Source organism: Trichogramma pretiosum, unplaced genomic scaffold, assembly GCF_000599845.2.
Source record: "Trichogramma pretiosum strain Unisexual culture from Peru unplaced genomic scaffold, Tpre_2.0 scaffold99, whole genome shotgun sequence".
Lineage (NCBI taxonomy): Eukaryota > Metazoa > Arthropoda > Insecta > Hymenoptera > Trichogrammatidae > Trichogramma > Trichogramma pretiosum.
Window position 1 is genome coordinate 163,589 of NW_019640836.1, and position 16,052 is coordinate 179,640.

A 16,052-nucleotide genomic window follows, 5' to 3' on the forward strand; every position below is an offset into this window, starting at 1 on the left:
AAGAACAAATAACAAGATAATTTATTCTGCAAAATCTATAAATAGTGATTTTTCAAAGATTCAAAACATTTTTGCATTTTAGGAGAATTCAATTTATAATGGAAATTTTGTATTCACAAGAAAATTGTATGATAATAACCCATGATTGAACGTATAATACTTTATTTATGGTATAATATTATATTTATTTATGTATAATATAATAATATATAATATAATTTTTATTTTTAGTCAATTCAATAAAATAACTAAAAAGTTATTTATTTTTAATTTATGTTACAAAAGCCTACATATACTTTATGTAGGTATAAAATCGAAAACTTGAGTTAAAAAATCGGAAAGAATTTATTTTGATAACAATTTGAAATCGATAAGGTTAATGTCTTTTTCTCTGTGCGTTAAACTTAACTCTAACTTGTTTACTAAAGTTGTATTGATTCCTTTGTCGACTCTTGTTTGGGTTTCTTTTTCATTTTTGGACATAGTTTGAATGCACATGCCATTGCGGAACGAAGATTTTAGAGTTTGCGTGCTTTTACAAGCAGATTGTAACATATTTGCCTACAAAAATTATTTTATTAGCCAGTAATAAGTTGAAAGTTTATAAAAATTACATCTCTTTAACCAATCATAAAATATCTACAATCTTTTTTGCATGGTTTTGTATAGAACGGGACCGGGACTGAGCGATCACTTGGAATTATACGATAATTCGAATTATATGATTTCCACTGCATTTTAAATGTACACTTATCTGTATTTTTAATTTACATAAGATTTACATCTTCAGAAAAAATACATATTCATACGTATTCAAGATGTCTAAAAATCGGAGCCTCAGATTTTCTTGTATTTTTCTTGTCGATTTCCTAAAGCGGTTGTCTGAAGACTAACTTATTCTTGAAGAGGATTATTATCATGTCACAACTTAGAACAATATCGATGACAATGGTTTCATCATATAGCTCAAGCATTTCAAAAATGATTTTTCAAAATTTTTTATAATTAAAGCCAATTGTACCCAAGGAAAAAAGGTTCATGCTAATGGTTGGGTTTTTTAACTATCTACATTGTACAATTAATTCAAACTAAAACAGAATTTGAAAAACCATCTTTGAGGTACTCGACTCTGTATAATATTTGCTATTGTATCGGTATCGTGAAAAATCAGCGAGGTTTTGTAAGAATTTATGAAAGTGCAGTCTAGTACCACGATACGATAAAAATTACAAGTCAAAGAATAAGCTATTCTTCAGCAGTGACAATTTTAAATGCAAGAAACGTGTTCAAACGATTATTGAAAGAAAATTTAACACATACTTAATTTATAAAAGTTTTTAAGATCTATGATGAGTTTCTTCATCAAAAAAAATTTATAAAAAATAATAGATTATTGTGAGAATTTTTTTTATAAATGTAATCATAAGTGCAAACAGTACATGTAAATATTTCCTATATATATTTAAAATTTAACCATTGTATTGGTCTACTAGTACAAGATCAGGTAAATTGGCTTATCAATAATCTATTTTCGAACAGAAATTTTAAAATTCAAAGGCAATTGTTCATATTACTTATTATTCGTTTCATAAATTACTCACGAGTTTAATTGCTTTTCGACGATGCTCCCAAATATTTGATGAATAATTGGTATCTATGAAAGTCGGTAAAATGTGCAAATCTGTTTGGATTTCTTGATTTCGAAATAGTTTTGGAGGTTTTATTCCTCTTGAAAATCTGAAGAAATTACTTCAGTAAGGCAATAATTACACAATAAATATTGAACTTAAAGTGAAATATATTTACTTGTCTTGCTGATTGAATATGTTTATCTGGTCAAAAAGTTGAAAAAAATGTATAAATTCTAAATTTTTTTCCACGAGATCCAGAGCAGCTTCTAAAAACCTTTAAAACTGTTCTCTCAAACTATAAAAACAATCAGAAAATTTGTATTACCTATCAGGACGTTTTGAAAACTGTTTAGCTGCACTGACAGAACTAAATGCAAAATATTTTTCTTTCCATTCTAATATGCCAATATTAGGATTTCCAGGAATTATTGCTCCATTGCCTACCACAAAACTCCAAGCACAAAATCCAAGAAACTAGAAAAGATCGAACAAAGCTATAAAATTGAAGTAGAATAATTTAAAGAATGTTACTATTTAACAAGTAATATAATAATCTAAAGATAATCACTTGTAAATTCACTTTATTGAAAGTGGTATCCGTGTTGGGATATATAATTGCACATTTACCGCTATCCTCTGAAAAATTGATAATATCGATTTTTAAAAATTATACTTCCAATCGATATTGACCGTAATAATTATAAACTTGCCTACTTACCAATCAATTTTCCCATAGTACGTTCTAATCTTTCAGAATCGGTAAGTACTTGAATCTCATCCAACAATAATTCAATAACAGTTTGATAGCGTGATTCTAATGTCTAAAAAAATTATATTAATTTTTTTTAAATAAATTTATTTGCATGTATTCAAAGATATCATTTGCTAATTTGAGAAAAAACATACCTGAGGCAAAAATGATCTCAATTGACACAGCATTTCATTTAAGAAACTTATTACTAATACTTCATCTTGCAATTTAAACCAAGTTTTGGCAATTTCTATGAACTGAGGCTATATTAAAAATAAACAAAAGAACACTAAGTGAAATAGACATAAAGATTACAAAACATGAAACAATTTTTTCATACGTAAACTTGAGTGGTTGGAATGGCTGTGCGATATTTTACTATTTCATGAAGTTTAATGAATTTGTTTTTCAATTCTTTTATTAAAAGTTCAACCTCTTTTTCGCAAATATCTAAATCCATCAGCAATTTTCTTTAAATCCAATCGAAATATGTATAATTAGAAATCATTATTTTACTTTATTTTTTCAAGCGAAATTATCTAAAATATCAACGAACCTGACGTACACTTCTTGTTGTCGAGCTGTCACCAAAGCTTTCAAGGCCCATGTAAAGTGATTGTTATCAATTTGACTTTCCCCATCGTTAACATCGTCACTTTTTATACCTGCTTCTACGATTGCAGTAAGATTATAAATTTTTTCCATGAGACTTTCCAGTAAATGAACTATTATTGTACGTGATGTATTCACACTATTTTGTAAAATACATGGCACTGATAATAAAAATTGATTTCATATTAATTTCAAACAACATGGTACACTTTGATAGCTTAACCCCTTACAATCATCAATGCCTTCACCCCCACGTTGGCCATCGCGATTGAAAAGACGAATGCCAGAAACGATATGCATGAGCTCTGTCAATTGACTTTCTTTTTCGAACTCTGACAATGTGACAAATCTTGAGAGTTCTGAAGGCTGAAATACACTATGCAAAGCGAGGCCGACTTCTCTTCATTTTTTTTTTTTTTAATAAAAATTTCAACGACATAATGTTTATAAATTATTAATATACTACTATTATTAAATTATAAAAAGAGTACCGAAAAATGATTGCTGAGTACCTTAGAATGATTGAAACAGTTGGATCTCCTAAGCCGCTTAAAATCGTAATAACTACTAATATCTTTTGGTATAGTTGTTCTAAGGCTGTAGTGTTATCAAGGACAACAAAGTCACATATTTCCTTTATAAGTGGTAAAGTTTTTTGAGCTAAGCAACTTCGATGCTTTTTTATTATATCCTCTAAGATATTAAGATAATTTATTGTCAATTTATGAATACTATGAGTTTTTTACACCTATTATGAATAAGAAAAATACCTCGATTTTGATAACTTTCCAAAAAGTATTGTTGCATTTTCAGTGTTACTAAACTCGGAGAAGAAATATTGACTACTTTTTTTATGATCATTTCTGTTATCTTCTGATTTTTATATTTTTCTTCTTTAGAGATAGAATTACCGGAACAATAAGACGTTGAAGATATCTAGAACGATAAATTACATCAATAATAAAATAATATTATATTGATCTAAGTAATTGAATTCATCATACGCACTAGAAATGTGATGAAATTTTCTGATACTTCAACTTCTTTTTCTTTGCATGATTTTAGAACATAGTCGACGATATCTCCTACTGAATTATCCATGTTTCCAGACAAAAATGAACTGTTGAATAAAGGGAGCAAAGGATATGAAAACAAACGTAGTTTAAGTTTGATCAATATAAGAGAGTTGAGGGAAAGAACTGTTTCAATTGATGATGGTTATAAACGTTTTTTCCACGTAAAAACATACTTTTAAATTACTTTTTTACTTGGTTTTATATTTATATTACTGATTATGTTCATAATATAAACAATAGCTTACTCTACCGAATCCGTGTTCATAACAACACAATTCAATTTTTGTTCCCATGAAAAAATTAATTGCAACCGCAAAACTTTCTTACGACAATATTGTACTTACTTCTCACTCGAGAATAATTAAATGTATTAATAGACACTAATAACTTTTCAATTTTACTTTCTCAATGTTCGAAAAACTCGATGAGATAACAACAAAATTTTTTTTAAATCATGACAACTATTTTTAGTTTATGGCAGCACGATGGAATTTTGTAGAATAATCGACCATTTTTTTGCGAGTTTTACGCCAGTTTGAAAAATGTTGTCCTAAAATTAATTTTTTCGCTCCAAACCAGATTCCTATCCTTTCTTTGACATACTCTAGTATCGCATGAGTTCTACCTCAGAACGTAAACTTAATTTACTCACTAATTGTATCGTTTCAATACTAGACAGTCCCATGCATAATGAGTCGTATAAACAACTCGGTTACGTGGTTGCCGTTTCCATATTTCACGTAACCTTCCTTTCAATTTCGCTTCTACTTTATCTTCAAACTTAATGAATCCGTTAGAGAATATGTTCAAAGAATTTGTTTAATCTAATTCAAAAGTGTCGAAAATATTTAAAAAATCCAAATTGTTATTTGATTAAGTTGAAAATATTTTCATTCCTAAATCGACGCTGCTTACGAAATGTTTTTAGAGAATAAACGATACGTTAAAACAAAATGAGAACAAATGAAAAGTATTTTCTGTCTAAAAATACTCGCACCAAAATTAACTAATTGAAATTGTAGGAACTGGAAACTAGTTTTATATTAAATTTTATAGTATTTCTATAAACGAATTTAAAGTAACAATTTTTTCGTACATTAAAATATGGATTTTTGAAGGATCAGAAATTTGTGGAGAAAATAAGAAATATTAATAATTAATGAGTTTTGAAATAAATCTTGTTAGTACATCTGGATTGCGAGTGTCAACGTAAGGAAATTCACGTCTTATAATAATATTGGAATATTGAAAAATGTTCGATTAAAGTAAAAATTGGAAACTGGCTGTTTGATTTGATGATGAGAAATAAAGCAAAAGATTTTTCCAGCTGCTTGAGAAAACTTGGATGAATTATCGATCTTGCCCAAAGTGAATGAATTGATAAGAAAAGTTATATAAAAGTTCATACTGAAAGCCCACAATTCCGCAGTAGTCGCAAGTTTTTCATAAGGCAATTAATTTCATATTTTTTGAAAAATGGCAGCACTCAAGTACATTGTTTTATTCTGTCTCATAAGTATGGCATTGGCACAAAGCAGAAGATCCAGTAGATGTCGTCGGGAAAGAAACGATGAGCTGTTGGATACGATCCCATTCCTTAGCGTAAGTTTTTTTTTCAAAATTATCATCAACGCAGTTGAGCAAAACAAATTAACATGACACGAAAATCACTGGCGCAGATCGTGGTAGCGGGTCAACCTCGTCTGGACAAGGAGTATCGCGGTTACAAGATCACCTGCATCAGGTGCACGTCTCTTCTCGACGGCCTAGGGGAGGTTCTCGGTCTGGATGTGCTCAACGGCGGATACAGCTGCAACTTTGTACTTGCCCAAGTCAAGGTCACGAACCTGTTGGGATCTTGCAGGGTTTACGGTAGAAAACTCAGGAGTTGCGAGAAGCAGACCTGCAAGCGTAATTAAGCTCTTGTGCTCATTACTTTAGACAACATTGCGGTATGATAGACTAAAATATACAAATAGACTAATTAAATAAAAAAGAATTACTTGAATTTGTTGAATTGATTTAGTAATACTGAAGAACAATAGCGTGTAAATGACGCATGATGTAATATGCCGATACATATGTATTCATGGTACAATAATAAAAAAAAATTAACAACACATTTTACTAATGCGACGCTTTTTGGTTTTCTTTTAAATTTCGTTGTATTCGATCCAGATTTTCATTAATGTATACTATACAGGAAAGAGTAGACCAGGATTACATAAAATAAGTTTTGATTTCATTAAATAAGTCAATAATTTGGAGATCTTGACGGTTAATTAAACTTTTATGAGATAATTAAAGGAAATCTGGATAGGCACGTAAAGAAAAACGCGGAAAAATGATCAAACAATATTATCAAAGTATCGTATTCCTGTCAATCAAGTGAATATTATTATTTTGCAAATACTCGAATTACTGACAAGGAAGCAAGCGCAGCAAATGTCGAATTATCAAGCGGCACTGACAAAACAACGTTTTATAAATTTCTGACTGTAGCATCGGTTCAAGCGCAAGTCGCCATCTACAGCGAATTTTACTGATCCGCAGCAACTAAAAGTCGCCTTCCACCGTACCAACGATCGCTACGTACAATTCGAAGCCGAGCGAGCAGTTGCTCGAACACGTCTCTTCCCCCGCCGCGTAGTCAATGTAAGTAGTAGTGGAGTAAAAGTGGAAGAGCAAAACAGGCGCAGACATTCGCGCGTGTGTCGAGAATCGCCAGCAGTAGCAGCAGCAGAGAGAGAAAGAGAAATTCGAGTCAGTCTGGCACGGAACGTCGCGAGAGCCGAGCGTGTTTGCTGCGCTCTGTCGCGCTACATAATAAAGCATCAGTGTATACTCGCTTTACTGTCGTGTGTTTGTTGTGCCAGTGTTTTAAAATATATACATGGTGTGTCATAGCGTAGTCTTGACTCCAAAGCAATCTTCGCTCAAGTTTTGTTCTAGTGCGCTTATTCTGTTCAAGTTTCATTCGCAGGAGTGCAAAGGGCTCTAGGTACACAACCTAACCTCGCGTAGTGTCCTCCTATATCTATACGTATCTCTCTCTATATATACGATTACGAACGCGTAATTGTATCGCTTTAAGGGTGCTCGTGGTGCTATATATAAATTTACACATTCGTCACATTTTCACACTAACACACGCATACACATGTGCGTGTACACATACACATCGTTCTATATATACAATCATACGTACGATATATAGAAGAAATAAAGGCGACGAGTCCGAGTGCAATGACAAGATCGTCGGCATATGGAGTATGTGCAGATGAGTAGTAATAAAAACGACGACCAAGACGACGACGAAGCTTGACGAAGCGCGACGAGGGGGACGACGACGACGATGATGCCCAGGGTCGCCTATGTCCTCTTTATCTTGCTGCTCCTCGACGCGGCGCTCGCCTCTTCTTTTCGTCGCCAAGGTGAGTCATATACGCGCGCAACATTGCGCTTCCTATGTGTCATGTCCTAGCTAGGACTGTAACAGTTCGTTGCTACCGCTGCATCGCTCCGGCCCAGCTGATTTTCGTGCAGCGACGCTCGTCTCTCTAATTTCTCTTCTCTTTTGTTTATTATATTTTTTTACGGAGAAAACTCGAGTCAATGGTAATAATCGCTGTTCGATTGCCTATTTTAATGCCGATGATTCATCGCAGACCCAGACTTTCTCATTCGCGATGTTTTTTTAATATCTATGATATTTCAAATAGTAGTTTTTCTAACGACGATTGGCCACTTTGTTTCAACGATCTCTCGCTGTTGTAGTGTGCGATCATCTGAAGCACGTTGCGTTCTTTGTTGATTTTTTTTCAAATTTTCATTTGCGACTCTATTGTGCTGTGAATAATAACCGTCTGTCAACGTTTGAATGATTCGTTTCAACTATGTTTTCTTTTCTGCATTGTGAAATGTTTGTCATCTTTGGCGCTGAATATTTTCTTTTTTTTCGTACAAAAGAAATTTTCCCCACTCTAACCTAAAATACGCAACTTTGCCGCTAATTTTAGGCTCTCGTAGGAAAAAATAGTATCTCAAACTGGTGCAGATATGGTTTTTTAACAAAACTCGTTACAGCACTCGCCTTCGGCTCGTGCTATAATCCCTCGTTTTGCTAAAAAACCATATGTGCACCCGTTGAGAAATATACTATTTCTCCACTCGACGTGATGATGACAACTAAACATTTTTTAAACTGTTTTTAATGAATCCTAATTTTATGTCTAAGTAATGACAAAATTATCTAACGATATCAAAAATGATACGAAACTCGTGCAAGAGACTATCGATGATAATCTATGACAACTCCGAACAACTTGAGCAATATAACGTATTTTACATTTCTGAATCTATACCAATTTGTCAATTAATTACATATTTTCTTTGATTCTTTAGAAAACTTAATTTTTCATGCAACGCCATCTTATAATCTACATCTTAATGATAAAGAAAATTACCTGCCGGAATGTTTTTAATAATGGATGTTAATAAGACACAAAAATATGTGTGTTGTGAATCATTAAATTACATCAGAATAAAATTACAAACTGAAATGGCACGAAACGTGCACAACTTGAGGATCATCATGTTTTAAAGATTAATTTTTTATACAATAGGGAGTGTAGACAGGTTTTTCGTTAATTACCTAAATTACATACTCGCATTCGATTGAAAAAAAGCTCCGCGATAAAATGATAGCTTATGCATGAAAAGTAAAGTAAAGCGTATGTAAACTTCGTATATAATGCAGCATTGTAGAGACGATAAATATTTTCTCCACAATTTACTTAACCTCTTTCTTTTTTGCCTATTCGACAAACACATCTCAGGCGTATTATCGCATCTTTTGCGAGAGGCAAGAGTGAACATATCGCCAAGAAAGCGCGCCCATATCGTATAGCCTTTTTATTTGCCTGGTCTCTTCTTCCTCTTTTATTGGCAATGGTGCAATTGTGGCATCCGGTATAGATAATTGTTATTCCTCCATCACGCGTGCGCTCCGTGCGCAGTGCAGCTCGTCTGCGATAACTCGACGATTATTAATTTTTCTCTCGGCCGCTTGTACTCGTTTTTTATGCTCGCATGTACATCTGTAATACATATTTATAATGTCAGCAGCAATTTATTTTTGTTTTCACTTGTGTGCGCGAGTACTGGCGACGGCAGCTTTCCTCGGGGGACCAACTATAACACTACGCTACAAGCGCCCAGTGGAAAATACGCACGAAACGGAAATGCATTTATCCGTATTGTGCCGGCTCGCTTTGGTTATGCCATTAAAAATATACAGCGCGACAGTGGAGAATGGCAAAAGAATCGACGATGCGTGACGAGATTTCATTTTTCCGTGCACTTTTTTTTTGACAGGCCGTGAGCGCTTGTGCATGTTCGGTATGTACCTAACGTAGTCGTGTTGCGCGGGCTTTTAAATCGCCTTGTGTGCGTGCCAGCATTCTCGCGGACAATAAATTGCATTTTTCATTTAGTACGTTGGCTCGGAAAAATAAAAAAATTATATCGACGTGCTCTTACTGAATAAAAGTACGCTTTCTATCGTGCATGGCTAAGCTCAGCACTCCGTACTTTTTATCAAATTCATGCTTAAATTTTTGCGAATTGTCTCAAATATTTATTCTGTAATATAGCAACGCGTTGGAGGAATTAGTGCCAAAAACGAAAGCCGCATCAAACACATCGAAAGCTCGAGCTCATGAGCGTGCCAAAATAAGGAAAAACAATGAGCGTCGGTCGGTTTAAAAATTAATCAGAAAAACAGTCGCAACTGGGTATGCAGAGTGATTGAAGGAGAAAAAATTCAGTAGGTCTCGTAGGTATACACAAATGTCAAAAGGCCTGTTACGAGAACAATTTGAAGGCTAAAGCAGGCGCGTCTATTTAGGCCGATTTCGGGGGAAAAAGCGCGTGTGCTTAGAATTGAAAGGGGCGGCAAACATAATCGAACTTTTTCGAGTCCCCATACATCGCTAGACGCATTATAATAACGAGCTCACCTGGCTGGGACCCGAGTGAAAAAAAAAAACACGAAAAAAGAAAGGAAAGAGAAAAGCTATCGCGATCGTATAGCCGCATAACACGCACAATGGACTAGATGGATGTCGTGCTCATACGTATGTTGCTCACAAGAGAGGCGCGTGCGAGCGGGCACACAAAATATGCGCTGTGTGTATGCCGCATACGAGGTTTGAGTAAAAGTAGTCGCACATATACGATTACTGCGGGCCGTGGCAGGACCTCGTGCGCGCCGGAGAAGGCGAATAAGCGCGCGCCAGCTCGAAAATAGCATTATACGGCAATGTATAAAGCCCACCGCACACGCGCCCCGTTTCTTCGCATCAATGCACGTGCAGTGCCTGTTGCCGCGTGCTCACTCGCACATACGCTCACTCGTGTAAACATAAATCCATCTATGACTGCGTTACGTATCTCGCTGTTGCATCGCTGCTGCTCGGCATTCCTGTACAGTACATACTTACTAGTACAATATCGCGCCGTGCGCACCAGACCGGGCCAATTTGTATATCTAATAGCTCTGGCCACAACGAGATTGAGAACTTTTGAAAATGGATTATATGGCTTCAAGATACAATGCGAGCCATTTCGAGAACGGATTGAACCTCTGACTTGCCGAATGCATTGGGTATTATACTTTGCCGATGAACAGATTAAAGAATGTCGTTTTGCTCGCTGATGGAATTTGCCCGACATTAGCATTGTGCACTGCATTTGCTGGAGATTTAATAATATGCCAAACGTTTCGACTGGTTATCGCGAGAGCGACATCGTAATCAGCGCTTGATGCGTTGCTGAGCTTCTTCGAACGCATTGATAATCAACGATGCTTTCGAGAGGCTGTCAGGCGAGCGCTGTATCAAGAGTGACGCTCGTAGTATGTTTTTTTTTCGATGCAAAGACTCTGCGTCAATATAGTAATCGGATGGATGCAATACGCAGCAACTTCAACTTTTTAAAATCCTCGTAATATGTCACTTAAAATTACATTTTATCAGAAACACTGGCGGCTTTGAATTTGGACATCTAACGTTACTTTGACGATTTGCTCAAAAAAACTCACCTGACTTGCTCTGAGTTTTATTTATTCTACGCTGTATGGATAAAATATATGTTTTGGACAGCTGCGACGATGTAACCGTAATTCCGCCCAAAATTATTTACATCAGCATTGGCATAAAGTTGAAATCGACGTAGTAAATTTTGCACATTTTTATTCCCAATAGAGCCGATATTAACGAAATTAATGTATCTTTTGAAAATTGCTTGCGTCAGTCAGCCTGTTATATCCCCGGAGCGTGAAGCCTTTGTTCCATCCTACATTCACTTATATACACTCAGCATATATACGCGCGTATACATATGTATAGATTCGCCGTATGGTCCATACTAATAATGTCCGGGGCATTGCTGAGCTCAGCTGTAGGAAATTTGGGATCATCCAATCGTTCCTGGAAACGTATTCTCACACTCGCGCGCGTACAGTAGACCCACACAGGCTCGCACACGCACACACCCACACACCGGGAGCTGCGACCGCATCGACGAGTATAATGGCAATGGAAAAAGAAGCCAGTCGCTATTGAAGGATCGGAATACATTTGTGTGCGGCTGCGCGGCAACGATCGACTGTGTACGCATTATACACGTGTTATTCTTTCATTTTCTTTTAATCCGAATAAAATCATAAAATGTCCTCGTAATAGTGTGCGGCCGGTGTCATTTCACAATTCGGCGCGATTCAAATGGGCTCGCATGTATATCGAAGAGTTCGGATTTTTTGACACGAGAAATCGACAGAAGTCGTTCGAAAATCAAACATCTATTGGAAGAGCTGACTTACCTAAACCACAGGGCTTTCTTTTTTCAGTCTAATAATTCATTCTTTTTGATCACATTTTTATAAAAAAAAAAAGATGGTCAAGATGTATCTTTTCACTTTCCAAATCATTGAAGTTTCATGCACATGTACCTTTTACCATACTTAGACAAAACACAGCGGCAATCGAACGCACGGTGACAAGGGAATCTACAAAAAGTAATCCACACTTGTCGCTTTTATAATTCGCTGCTTTTAGCTGTAATTCCGTACGTCGTGCTGTAATACCCGTGTCATGCACAGCGCTGATAATAAAAGCGTCCGCGGACCGAAAATTGTGACTCAAACCCGCGTGTATGTATGTGAGCACGGCAGCTTTGTTGCGGTGACGCGTATTATAGCTTGGCTGCCTTTTGCTACCGTAGATAGCTGAAACGGAAGTAGTACTTATGGAATAAACGCGCATGCAGTGCAAACAGACGAATACCTGATGACGCGCGGTTGTCGTCGTGTGCTCTTAAAACGAAAAGGAAAGGGAATTACACACAGTATATACACTGATTTTCGATAAAAAATTCCAATTATCTATCTTATGAGTATCATCGATCTCTGATTCAAAACGTGGAAAAGCAGATCATGAGAAATTTATGCGTGGGACTTTTAGTTTTTTTGGTCCAATGTGCAGTGAAAGTTTAGCTATTTTGTAATCGATCACCAGCAAAACATTTTGGAAAGTGAGATAACTTTGATTTGAGTTTTAGTGTACCATCCGTAAAGTGATACTCCAATGCCAAGTACGCTAATAAACTTAATAGCAGACGAAAACAATGCATCGGGAATAAATATTTTCTTTGTCCGATTCTCGACGGTAAACTTTCTTTGTATTCGCTTCTGCAAATCACGAGTCACAGCTAATAAAAATATCATGTTTTAGCATTGACGCGCAATTTTTTCTCCCAAGTTACGTTGCGCAGTATAATGAAAGCAAATGAATATCAAATGAAAATCCTCGCGTGTTGCTGCTTTTGTTTTATCTCTCGAAAATGGTCTTGTGCATGTGAAAAACTTTTTTAATCCCCAAGTCTTGTTTTGCACTCAAGCGCGAGAGATGACTCGTGCAGTAATGTAAATTTCTAAATGAAATAATGAAAAAACGTAACTTACGCTCGGAATTGCTTTTTTCACAAGTGTACGAAAACAACCGTGAACCCGCTCGATCTGTTATCATCAAGTGTTGACTAATTCATTTTAACGTATTCTGCAACAAACATTTTTTAAACTTCAGCTTGATGCAATGACTAATGCTATATATGGACCGCATTCCTTGAACGAATTTTAAATCACAGAATCATCTATTTAAAATTCTAGATATTATCGATAAATCACCCATTCAAGGGTCCGGTAGTTTCATGTGTCATACTTCGCAACTTTCAATGAATTCCCACCTCAACTCGACTGCAAAGTTTCTTCGAATGTGACTCATTTCAAGTGCCACAAAACTGCATAACCACGTAGCGCTAAGTGTATGTAACCACTTCCGGCCTCTTGTGCAGCGAGCACCATTTCACACTGTTTGCACCGTAAAGGATCAATTTTTAATGTTGGCCCGGGTGTTTATAAAAAAATTACTTTCATAAATTTAATCCTGCGTATACGCTTATACGTTTGATGAGCAGCTACACTTTGCAAAACCGCCTGCCATGAGTAAACAAGACGATTATTATCTTTGACCCGAATATTGGCATTAGAAAGTTAAATTGTTTACCGCCTTAATTTACATGCATTGAGACGATGATGCATAAGCGATGCGAACTTTGTGGCTAAATAAGCGAGAAAAAATGACTATGTGCAGCATTCTCGTTCCCGATTGTTCGTGCTCAAAATATAAATTAGAAATTATTGCCTTGCTACCGTATTTTCAAAAGAGCACGACGAAAAATTCAGCGATTCGTAATTATGCGCACAAAAACTGAAAATTGTGGGCTTGGAGCAGTAGCAGTCTTCTTACCCGTACGATATTTACAAACTGCTGGCATAATTCACTTTTTAACATGCACTTTAAGCTTACTGAAAGGAAGGCTCGAAGTGGATTTAAACTTGGCTTAGAGATTTTTTGTGAATATCCTTATGGTGTTCGGAATATTTTATCGGAGCATGTTCGTAAATCACGATCGTGATTAATTATGCCTGTTATGTATTACATTCTATCTTGAATTGTTTTTTATTTTGTATCTTTCGTATAGAAAGTTTATCTAATTTAGAAAAATTTTTTGACTAGAAGTTTCAAAATTTTATTATAAACAATTTAAATTGAAATACATTGTCACACAAAGCCAGAAAAATAAGATGTTTATTCGTGAACATAAGCATTGTATCAAGAATTGTTAGTAATTGTTGTCTAATGTACGATTAAAGTTGTAAAAAGTATAATTATGAAAATGTACACAGTGACGTTTGTTTGAGGTTATAATATACGTGTCTGGCGCGTCTACTCCTAACTGTAGTGCTTAGCTATCGTATACATGTAATTTTGGTTGATAGCATCTTAGTTTTCAACTCATTAGGAGTGTCCTAATACTAAGTAGGATTTTTTCACGACTCGCGCACTCACACGCTTGGCTCTGTTCATCGATATAGGCCAGCGAGTCTAAATTGTGCAAACGCTGCAGGGTCGCGCGCGTCTCTGTGCTTTTTAAAGCCAATGACCTCTTCACGCATTGCGCGGCGCTTCATGCAGCTTTGTGTAGTCACGGGTCGACGCGGCGGTTTACTCGAATAACTGTTTCGCTAAAGAAGTTAAAAAACAAGTCGTTTTTTTTTCTCTCGCATACGACTATCTTACTGTCGTACGTATCTGCAGCCAAGGTCGCGCAGGCTTCTTTTTAAAAATGCGACGATACGCCGTGTTTATTTTCTTTTTGTAAAAAACGATTCTTTATTTCATTTTGATCTTTTTCAATTTTTTATCAATAAAATTTAATACGAACGCATTTTAATGGCTAAAAAACCCTTACTGGTTATTTGTACATCTCACTTGGCTTAATTTCCTTCTATAAATGTATTTATATTTGTCTCGTTAAATTTTTTAAATAAACAAATTGACCCGGCCTGGATTACTAAATCATTATAAATGATTTCCAAAGCTTACTATTCCTCACTTTTTCTCTTCACATCATTTAAACGTTAATTTCCATTTTCAAGTCTTTAATATTTCCTACAATTGGAACATGGTCATAAAATTATTGCTCACAGAATCAAAGTGGCATATTCACATTTTATTCTTCGTGGCAGTTAAGATTCGAAATATTTTCATTCAAAATCGTCAAATCAAATTGCATCTGGTGTGCTCGTGGCAAACGTAGAACATCGTACAACAGTACATAACTCAGAGGATGATCCCCATAATGTACGCAATCAGCTTCGCAGACACACAAAAAGTCTCCTTCATCCAAGTCCATTAAACCTAATCTTTGCGACTAACAAGCGGATCTTATTCGCTCTCACTGCACAAGGTCGATCCCAACGCTGTGCACGATTGCTACACATTGTGACGTCGCAAATACACACCCATTCCTTTTGCACGTTAAAGAAAAAAAAAACAAATCAATGTGCTTGAGCGAAAAACTTACGAGTCAAAAAATCTTGGAATAAAGAAAGTAGAAAAAAAGTAAAAAACAAGATAACGGTGCAAGAAAAAAGGCGCGTTCCTGTACCTTTATACCTACACTCTTGTAAAAGACAACAGACGGCATGAACAAGCACGATACCCTATTCATTTGGCAATCATGAACTGGTACAAAACTTTCGTTGCATCGGAACTTGGTGCGTAAAAAAAATGAAAAAGTTTTTAAATGAGTGATAACACTATTTTTGTCGACGCTTTGTTTCCTACAAAAACTAACATTTTTCGTGTGTTTCAAAAAGTATACATTGACAGTAGTAAATCAATTGAATGAATAATTAGACCCTAGTGATAGTAAGGTATTCAAAAATATATAGCAGGTGATTCGTTAGAGAAAAAAACAGCAAGAAAAATTTTTGAATATTCTTATTACTTCATCGAAAACTACATCATTTTTCGAATTAAGTTTACGATTAATCATTTTATGTATTCATGGTGAAAT

At 35.4% G+C, this 16,052-nt stretch overlaps 2 protein-coding genes across 3 annotated transcripts in view; one reads left to right on the plus strand and one right to left on the minus strand.

Annotated features, from left to right (window-relative positions):
- Nucleotides 1-345: 345 nt before the first annotated feature.
- On the minus strand, nucleotides 346-4,095 carry LOC106655040 (cilia- and flagella-associated protein 206-like). Its single transcript, XM_014375226.1, has 13 exons — nucleotides 4,003-4,095; nucleotides 3,765-3,930; nucleotides 3,507-3,687; nucleotides 3,225-3,394; nucleotides 2,939-3,155; nucleotides 2,723-2,852; nucleotides 2,538-2,645; nucleotides 2,350-2,452; nucleotides 2,200-2,267; nucleotides 1,957-2,105; nucleotides 1,807-1,905; nucleotides 1,602-1,737; nucleotides 346-561 (listed from the first exon to the last, which is right to left on the minus strand). Exons 1-13 carry the CDS (start codon nucleotides 4,093-4,095, stop codon nucleotides 346-348), a joined length of 1,836 nt encoding a protein of 611 aa, XP_014230712.1.
- A 2,690-nt stretch (nucleotides 4,096-6,785) lies between these two features.
- Nucleotides 6,786-16,052, plus strand: part of LOC106655198 (disintegrin and metalloproteinase domain-containing protein 33) — a 50,048-nt gene continuing 40,781 nt past the window's right edge. Inside the window, exon 1 of one of the 2 annotated variants that reach the window (XM_014375453.2) lies at nucleotides 6,786-7,504. In XM_014375453.2, coding sequence (XP_014230939.1) covers nucleotides 7,426-7,504 — 79 coding nt within the window. In that variant the 5' untranslated portion in view covers nucleotides 6,786-7,425. The remainder of the gene's footprint in view (nucleotides 7,505-16,052) is intronic. The other variant, XM_014375452.2, reaches the window with a different exon arrangement.